The 8,871-nt window shown below is 59.1% G+C and overlaps 1 protein-coding gene across 3 annotated transcripts; it reads left to right on the top strand.

Moving 5' to 3' along the window:
• Positions 1-27: 27 nt before the first annotated feature.
• On the top strand, positions 28-8,729 carry LOC308463184 (histone-lysine N-methyltransferase EHMT2-like). 3 transcript variants are annotated; one of them, XM_080981373.1, is made up of 13 exons: positions 28-124; positions 503-546; positions 849-968; positions 1,165-1,269; positions 2,880-3,034; positions 5,001-5,150; positions 5,246-5,393; positions 5,953-6,030; positions 6,125-6,246; positions 7,430-7,516; positions 7,612-7,690; positions 7,784-7,950; positions 8,431-8,729. In XM_080981373.1, exons 1-13 carry the CDS (start codon positions 112-114, stop codon positions 8,672-8,674), a joined length of 1,512 nt encoding a protein of 503 aa, XP_080837499.1. In that variant the 5' UTR covers positions 28-111; the 3' UTR covers positions 8,675-8,729. The 3 variants fall into 3 exon arrangements, 2 of the variants coding, with proteins under 2 accessions (XP_080837499.1, XP_080837498.1); XR_013979504.1 differs by lacking the exon at positions 28-124 and adding an exon at positions 150-245 and having other exon boundaries at positions 7,784-8,072; positions 8,431-8,563; XM_080981372.1 differs by lacking the exon at positions 28-124 and adding an exon at positions 150-245.
• The last annotated feature ends 142 nt before the right edge of the window (positions 8,730-8,871 follow it).

Raw genomic sequence — 8,871 nt, 5'->3', positions numbered from 1 at the left:
CCTCACTTGGTCCTGGCCGGACGCAGCGCCATTCCATGGAATGCCCACCCTGCTGCAGGCATTGTTTGAATTCCACCCCAACGGCTGCTGCCCACGCAGAGTGGCACTGCCATGGGGCTCAGCGGTGAGGCAGGCTTGGTGGGGGGGGGTGTTGGAAATGGGAGTCTTGGCACAGAGTGGGGGGCTTATTCTCTGGGCGGGAGGAGCAAAGGAAACTGACGGACATAGTGAGCCCCCTCCAAGAAGTGTGTGTTTCTCAAGTGCTCGCCCCCCCAGCGTAGGAGCCAACGCCTATTGGCTGAGGTCCCTTTGGCCTCCCCAATAAAATATTTGAGGGGGCCAGACCCCTCCCCAAAGTTGATTGCCATTCAAACAGTGCACGTGCACTGCTTCTTGTGATTGATTATATGGGATGGGGCTTATCCCCCCCCCTATTTTATTCAGCTTTGCACCCCAGCCAGCATCAAGCTAACTGCATGTTGTATTAACCTTTTCCCCACAGAGAGTAGAGGTTTGGGGCCTGGCGAAGCCCCCTCTGAAAGACAGGTAAGGAATGCTTCTGGGCAGAGACCCCCTTGGGGTCCCTGATGGGGGGACAGGCTTCTTCCCTCCCTCCCCACACTGCTGGGCAAGAGGGGAGCCTCCATCTCCCTGACCCTTGGCCGTCTGTTCCATGCCCAGCAAAGCAGATTCTCCAGGTCTCTGGCCTTGACCCTCTGTGAGGAGGAGAAGGGGGTCCCGCAGACTCCCTTGGGCTGGGCCACTCTCAGCCAGGACGACCCGTTTGTGGGGAGGGCCAGGGCAGGGGGGCAGAGGCTGCTTGGAGGCCAATTGCTTCCTGCTTGTAGGTGGATGAGGAGGATGAGGCGGTGGCCGCAGACCCCCTTTTGCACATGGAGGCCAGGAAGGGCCACTGCGACACGGCCCGCCAGCTCCTTGCCCAGGACCCAGAGGCCCTCAACAGCCAGGTAGGTCAGCCAGCGGCTGCAAAGGATGGGTTGGAGGGCCCCCTGCCCCCAGGCTGTGGTGGACCCCCTTCCCTTGGTGGGAGGGCTGGGATGTGCCTGCGATGGGGGGAGATGACTCCTTGCCCCCCTCCAAGGCCCCTCGCCTGCACAAGGCCCACCCCACAGCTGCTCTCTTGGCTTCCCCCTCGCTCTCCAGGATGCCAGTGGCCGGACGCCCCTTTTCTGGGCCACGGAGTACAGACACGAGAGCCTGGTGGAGCTCCTGCTGGCCCACGGAGCAGACCCAGCCGTGCGGGATCACGTGAGGAATTCGCCCTCCGATTGCGCTGCGAGGCTGGATCCCGGGGGGGGGGGAGGAATGAATTGGGGTGGGGGTATTCACTCCCTATTGCCCACCCAGACAGAAGACCAGTTGGGAGCAGGGATGGACCTACAATTTGGGTGCCCCTGAAGCTTAAACTGTTATGGAGGCCCCTTCGCAACCAGAAGGAGGTCTGTTAGAAAGGGGGGGGGAGACAGCAGAGCAGCCATCTTTCCCCTTCCTTCCTTACAACATCTGTGCTACTTACTCTCTTTTATATATATATAAATTTTAATTAATTTTCAACTTATTATTTTCAACAATAATTAAACATATTTTGAACATCTTATACATTATTTTTTTTTGGACTTCCATCAATCTCATCTGAAAATTTTCCAATCTAATCACTAAATATACATTTCTCACTTCCACAATTACTTTTAACTCATAACTGACATCACTGTTCTTTCTCTAATTTGCAATGCTTCATACATTTCTCCTTACAAAACTTCTTGTGTTCCTACTAGCGTAATTTGTTGATTACAGTTGCTCTTCAAATAGTTCGTATATTTCTTCCAATCTGCTGTAAATCTCTGGTCCCGCAGGTTTCGAATCCTTCCTGTCATTTTATCTTAATTCTGCATAATCCATTACTGTAATTTTGTCTGCCATTCTTCTTTCATCGGAACTGTGCCCCTTACTCTCAAACTTTGTGTTGGTTGATATATACACAACAAAAAATTAATCAATTTGAGTCAAAGCAATTGGCCTCCATCATGTGGCTCAAATGGGGTCCCCCAAATTAAGTCATGTGGACTAAAGTGGCTTCTGGGGCCCAGAAGCTAAAGCTTTGTTCCTTTCTTAGTAAATCTGCCCTGGTTGGTAGGAAGAGGCCAGAGCTGAGCGGGGAATCTCCAAAGTGGGCTGGGCTGCCAGTGTGGACAAGCAGCTCTCACAGGCACACGTTCCCTGCTGGCATACTGCCACGCAATGCCACAGCGCTGGCAGGGGTGGAGGAAGGGGTGGGGGTGGTCTGCCCCGGGTGTCACCACTGAGGGGGGTGACAAAAGGCCGGGCGGCACTCACCCAAATGGTCCGCCTGCTGCCTCTCCCCCAGCTGTAGGGCACCTAAGAGGAGGCAGGCAGACTCCTTGGAGGCCCCGCGGAGCGTACTGCCCCAGCTGGCCCCGCTCCTGGGCACATGGCAGGCACAGCGCCCCAGTCGCCTGATCGGCTTGCTCTGCCCCTGGGCACTGGAGGGGGTGGGCTCTGCCAGCCAGCGAGGAAGCTGGAGGCACCTTGTGGGGCTGACCAAGGAGAGGCTGTGTGTGACTGTGTGTTGCAACCAGAGGCGGGCAGGGAGGCTGCAAGGGAAGGCTGCTGCTCACTTGTGCCAGGCACAGGTCCTCCTGCCTAGGTCCCAAGGATCCTGGGGGCAGCAGGCCGTGGGGGCCCTGGGGTCCACAGACTGCTCCTCTGTGGAGAAAGGCAGCAAACCTTGCAGAGTCACACAACCCCTCGAGGGTGGCCTGGGAGATGCTTGGCCGAGGGCCCCCCCCCAGCTCAGCTCACCCCATTCTCTCTGCTGCCCACCCCCCTTCCCTCCTTAGGAAGGGAACCTCTGTCTGCACTGGGCGGTCTATGTCGGCAGCCCCTCCATCGCCAGAATGCTGCTGGACGCTGGCTCCGATGTGGATGCGCTGAATGGCCAAGGGGACTCTCCCCTGCACCTGGCAGCCCAGGAGAGGCGCTACGAGTGTCTCGTGTGAGTGAGGGTCTCCCCTGCCCATGTGGGAATGATGTGGACGGTAGGAGAGGATATATAGATTAAATATTATCCTTCCTCACTCACGCTAGTACATTCCCCTGAATATTGCAGGAAGTTTGTAGATTCATTAGAATCTCTTGAGTTAAGCAATCCAGTCTGGCTTGTCCAGATTGGGTTTGTTCCTGCTAAATTCCCCTTTAATTCCCTCTTAAAAAGAATAAAGACACAACAGTCTTCTCTTAAAAGTAAGAAGAAGTTTACTTACATTCAGTTCACGGTATGATCCTGAAGGCAGTCTTTAGCTTGTAGTTACAGAAGAGAGTGTGAGTTTATCCTATATGGGGATTGAGCCCATGCGCTGCTGGCTGAGAGCCAGCAGACAGCAAAAGATATCAAGAGAGCAGCATCAAGAGAAAGATCAAGAGAAAGATGGCTGCATGACCAGCTCTTTTATGGGGTCTGCCGGGGTCACACTCACCTACCTGGTCACACGCAGGGGAAGGATGCTCCAGACAGGTCAAGGGAGAGGTGGGTGCTGACCTCTCATCTCCTTGCCAAGGGCACAAGGGAGCTTCTGGGCGATGACTGCATCTTCTCCGCAGCCAAGCTCTGGGCCTGGCTAGGGCCACTGGGCTGTGGGATGTAGCAGTCAAATACAACATTTCCTGTTTGCCCAGAGTGGACACACAAGGGGGTGTTACTCCAGTGCCAGGAGGACTTCCTGTCACACCTGTCTGGAGCATCCTCCCCCTGCGTGTGACCAGAGCTGTGCAGACCAGACGCTCACTCTTTGCTGGCTGGCACATGAGAGGCGCTGAAGCTCTAGTCTGCTAGAGAGGACTCTGCAGTGAGAGATGCTCCCGCTGTGTCCCAAGAGCAAGGGGGCCCAGCTCTGTATCTCCTCCAACCTGCCTGGGCTCTTCCTCTCTTTTTCGTCACTTTCCACCCAGCCAGAACTGTGAGAGCATCTGCTGAGTCTGACGCTCCACCCTAAAGCATCCTGGATTCCTGCATCAAAAAGGCTCAAACCAGCCTATCTAAGCTTCCCTTTTAAGCTGCAAAGGAATGACACCCTGCTGAACTCACAAACCTGAGGAAGGAAGGATAATATCTACCAAATACCATATTGGTCCAAATATAAGCCGCACATCTAAAATTCAAGGGGGGCGGGGAGAAAATCGACAATACCCGAATATAAGCCGCTCCCTTAAAATTCCGCAGGCACTCACACCCGTAAATGGCAAACGTAGAAGAAAATCATGTGGCTACTAGAGCGGACCCGCAAGTGGGTTAAACACCTGTTCATAGCACCGTAAATGCAAATAAAAAACCAATACTGCACTGTAAAATTCGGGGAAAGCTATGAATGACATTAGAATTGATTGCACAACAGTCTCAAGCTTGCAAATTGGCAAGAAAACATTTTGACCGCATGTCTGTTTCAGCAGCGGTATCGTAAAAGTCAATCTTTGTAAGGTCGCGAATTTAAGCCGCACTTTTAACTTTTCACGGTCGGAATTTGGCAAAAAGAAAGTGCAGCTTATATTCAGGCCAATACCGTATATCCTCTCCCAGCATCTATTCTCACCCCAACAGAGAGCAGTGGAGGAGCACAGAGGCAGGCAGGCGGGCTCCTAGCCACTCTGAGCCAGATGGGAAGGATGTGGGGGTCAACCTAGCAGACCCCCAGGGAGTCAGGAGTTGCAATGGGAAAGGAGGGGGGTCTGGGGGGGAAGCCTGGCTAGAGGAGAAGGCAGCAGGAGGCTTGCATTGGGGGGCGGTTTGAGTGGATGGAGAGCAAAGAAGCACAACCCCCAGAGGTTCTCCCCGGGGCTCCTGTCTGGGGAGGTGGGGCTCCCACAGCCCTTCTTAGTCCTTCCTTGGTGCTCCAGCTTCTGACTGAAGGACTTGGGGGCTCCCCCCCCCCCAAGGATGCTCAGCTGCCCCTCTTTGCGTCCCGCAGCTTGCTTCTTGCCCACGGCGCCAAGGTCTCCCTGAAGAACAGAGCCGGCCGAATGGCTCTGCACTGCTGCAAGCCCAGCTCCCCTTCCTGGCGGGCCCTGGAGGCGGCCTCTGCGCGGCCCCCCCACCCGGCGGAGAGGCTCCTCTGCAGGTGAGCGGCACCCCGGGGCGGCTGGGCTCAGGCGGGACCTCCTCCCTCCCACCGGGCTGCAGCTGTGGCTCAACGGCCGCTCCTGTCGCCCCCAGAGACATCTCCCGGGGCTTGGAGCAAGTCCCCATCCCTTGCGTCAACGGGGTGGACCAGGAGCCGGCCCCCGGAGCCTTCCTCTACGTCACGCAGAACTTGGTGTCGGACTCGGCGGTGCTCCCAGCCACGGGCTGGGGCAGAAGTCAGGTGAGGGGCATTGTCCACGTGCCCCAGGGGGAGTCGGAGGGGCTGAAGTTGCTGGGTGGGCAGGGAAGCCCCACCATCCATCCAGACGCCCCACAAGTCGGGGGCGTCTTCTGAGCAGCCCTCCAAACCAGAGACATTTGGCAGTTCAGGCCTCCTTGTGCTGTTTGAAGGCATCCTCTGCCAAGCTGGCGCCCTCCCAAACCCAACAAATATCATGTTTTGGAAGACCCGGGGCTGACAGGGTCTGTCCTCAGAACCCCCTGGAGGGCGCCAGGTTGGCGAATGCTGCAGAGAAGTGCTGCTGCTCCTGCTGACGTTGTTTCCGGCACCGGGAGCCTCGAGGATACCCAACCCAGGTGGCTTGAGAGGGAGGATCTGGCGGGTCTGTGCCAGGGCTGGCTCCCTGCAGAGGACCGCCAAAGCAAAAGAGTAATAAAAATAAAAAATAATGATGAATTAGGCGTCTGCCAAGCTGTGGCTGCGGAGTGCCCTCTGGGGGCCTTGTAGGGGGCTGAGCGTGACCCCCGAATCGCCTGGCCGCCTTGCCTTCTTCTTTCAGCACTGCCAGTGCGCCAGTTCCTGCTCTGCGCCCACCTGCCCGTGCGTCGAGCGCGGCCTGCGCGCCTGGTACACTCCGGTGAGAGCCGCTCCTGCCCTTCCCGGGGTCAGGCGGGGAGGTCAGCCGGAGCCACTGAGGGCCAGCCGGCCGTTTCTCTCCTCTTGTGGTCCAGGATGGCCGGCTGGCACCAGACGCGGCCGGCGGCACAGCCGAGGCGGGCCCCATCTACGAGTGCCACATGCTTTGCTCCTGCGCCAGCTCCTGCCCCAACCGGGTGGCGCAGAGGGGCCTCAGGTGAGACCCCCTTCCCTGGGCCAGGGGCCTGCGGGCTCCCCGGCCTCCTCAGTTTACCGACTTAATATATGGAGCTGCCCCATAGCAGAAATACTTCAGGAAGGCAGTGGGGTGGAGTGGTGAGAATGTCAGACGAAGACCTGGGAGATCAGGGTTCGAAGCCCCACTCTGTCATGAAGCTCACTGGGTCAGTCACAGCCTCTTAGCCGACCTCACAGGGTCGTTGTAGGGATCAGCTGAGGGGGAGGTGAACCATGGAGTCCTCCGAGAAAAAGGTGGGAGACAAATGCAATGGATAAACTCAGGCATAGGCAAACTTGGCCCTCCAGATGTTTTTGGGACTACAATCCCCATCACCCCTGACCCCTGGTCCTGTTAGCTAGGGATGATGGGAATCGTAGTCCCAAAACATCTGGAGGGCCAAGTTTGCCTATGCCTTAATAAGCTCTTCTGCTGAATTGCTTAAGAAAGTTGGAAGGGCCAGCCAGGTGGGCAGGTCAGCATCACCAACCGGGTGCCTAGAGATCTCCACGTGGTCACAATTGGCACCCGTGCCGTCGCAAAATGTGTCTGGTGCCTGGCTAATTTCTGCCACTGGGCAGTAGCACCCACCAGCCTGGGTCAGATGCCTTGGCACCCTCTTCCTTTGCCCCCTGGCCAAATGGCACACGATGGTGTCAACGGCCTCTCCTTCCGAGGACGTTCTTGAGAAGAGCTTGGATGGCCGCCCATCGGGGTGCGCTGGTTTGGACTCCCGCATGGCAGAGGGTTGGACTAGATGACCCCTGGTGTCCCTCCCAACCTTGCCATTCTGTGATTCTGTGAGCGGCCCCTTTCCAGATTCCTGCTTCCGTGAGGGGACCCTTTGTTCTTTTCCCTTAAGGAGACGGCGCTTTGCGCGTTCAAACGCTGCCACTTTCATTGGGGCAGAAATACTTGCCGCAGCCCTGCGACAAGCAAAGGGGCGAATCGAAGCCCACCCCCCTCGCCACCTTGCTCGCCCTCCGTGCCAGCCCACCCAAGTCGCCGCCTTAAAACAGCAACCCCGCTTGCCACCCCGCCCTTGGGACCCTTGCTTGCCTGCTTCTCTTCTCGCCCCATAACCCCCCTCGCCCCTCTGGTGCCCGGTGGGGGTCCCGCTTTCCGCTGCCCGAGGTGGGCCCCAGCACCCTCTCATCCGCAGGACGCAGCTGCAGCTGTACCGGGTGCCAGGCAAGGGATGGGCAGTGCGCACGATGCAGGAGGTGCCCCGAGGAGCCTTCCTTTGCCAGTAAGTCCCGGGGAGGGGGGGAGAGAAGAGAGGGGCTGAGTCCAGGCAATTCCCCCTCCCAAAAAAACCCCTCATGGCCCTTTCCTCCCCGCCAGGTACTTTGGGGAGCTGATTTCCAGCGCCGAGGCTGCCCAGCGAGAGGACGCCGCCTATTCCTTTGTGGTGGACATGCAGGTGACATCTCTGCCTCCACTTGGGGGGTGGGAGGGATTTGTGCCCCCTTCAAGGGGGGGCACTGGAGCTCAGCGTTGCCCCCTCTCCCCGCAGGCGGGCCCCGAGTGCTGCCTGGACGGGCGCTTCTACGGCAGCGTGGGCCGCTTCCTGAACCATTCGTGCCAGCCCAACCTGCTGGCTCTGCCGGTGGTCGTGGGGCACGAGATCCCGGGCATCGCCTTCTTCAGCGCCCGGGCCATCCAGGCGGGCGAAGAGCTGGCGTAGGTGGTGCTGCCGGAGAGAAAGGGGGCTGCCGTGGGGTGAAGGGGCCCCACCTCCGTGCCTGCCCCCTGGACTTGCAACCAGCCAGGAGGCGGGAGGGCTTCTCGGACTTCAGTCTCAGGTTTGCCCTTGCAAGACTCAGCCGGGAGGAGGCGCTGCTTGGAGCCAAGCCGCTTGGCTCTGCCCGTCATCGGCTCTGGCGCCACCTGCTGGTGGCCTCCCGGGGGCTTCAGCCGCTCCCGAATGGGCGCCTGGCAACCGCAGGAGACGTGGCTCTCTGCCTGCTCCCCTCCTGCTGTCCCCCGCCCTTGAACAGAGCAGCACTTTGGCTGCAGCAGCTGGGGTGGCGAGAGCCGGTCCCGGAGCGTCCTCTGATCTCCTGCCGGAATGGGGGGGGGGCGGGAGGGGCCCAGTTTGCCCCCGGCGAGGAGGGGAGCGGGCGCCCCGTCTTCACTCGGCGGCGTTTCTGCCCCTCGCAGGTTCGACTACGGCGAGCGCTTCTGGGAGGCGAAGGGCCGCCGCTGGGCTTGCCTGTGCAAGTCGCCCGGCTGCAGATACCGGCCGTCGAGGGAAGGGCCAACGGCAGACGCCGCGGGAGACCCCGGCCTGGGCACCTCCACGTCCTACCCGCTCCGCGGCTTCTCGCGCAAGTCCGCGCGGAGCAGCCCGCTGAAGACGGCCCCGCGCCGCTCCACGCGGCCCCGACGGCGCCCCCTGCGCTAGCTGCGCGGACCCCAGCCCCGGTCTTGATCCCTCCCAATAAAGAGCCGAAGCCAGCCGCCTGTCTCGGGCCTGATTGCTGCGTCGGGGGCCGGGTTTCACAGGGCGAGGCGGGCGAGGGAGCGGAGGCTCCTTCGAACGGAAGGCGCTTGGAACGCGCTTTCTGCAAAAGCGGCCCCGAAGTGCAAATGAGGGGCCGG

This window comes from Podarcis pityusensis, assembly GCF_964106645.2.
Source record: "Podarcis pityusensis genome assembly, chromosome: 14".
Classification (NCBI taxonomy): domain Eukaryota; kingdom Metazoa; phylum Chordata; class Lepidosauria; order Squamata; family Lacertidae; genus Podarcis; species Podarcis pityusensis.
Note: the sequence above shows the minus strand (reverse complement) of the source record. Positions and strands in the feature narration are given on the sequence as shown.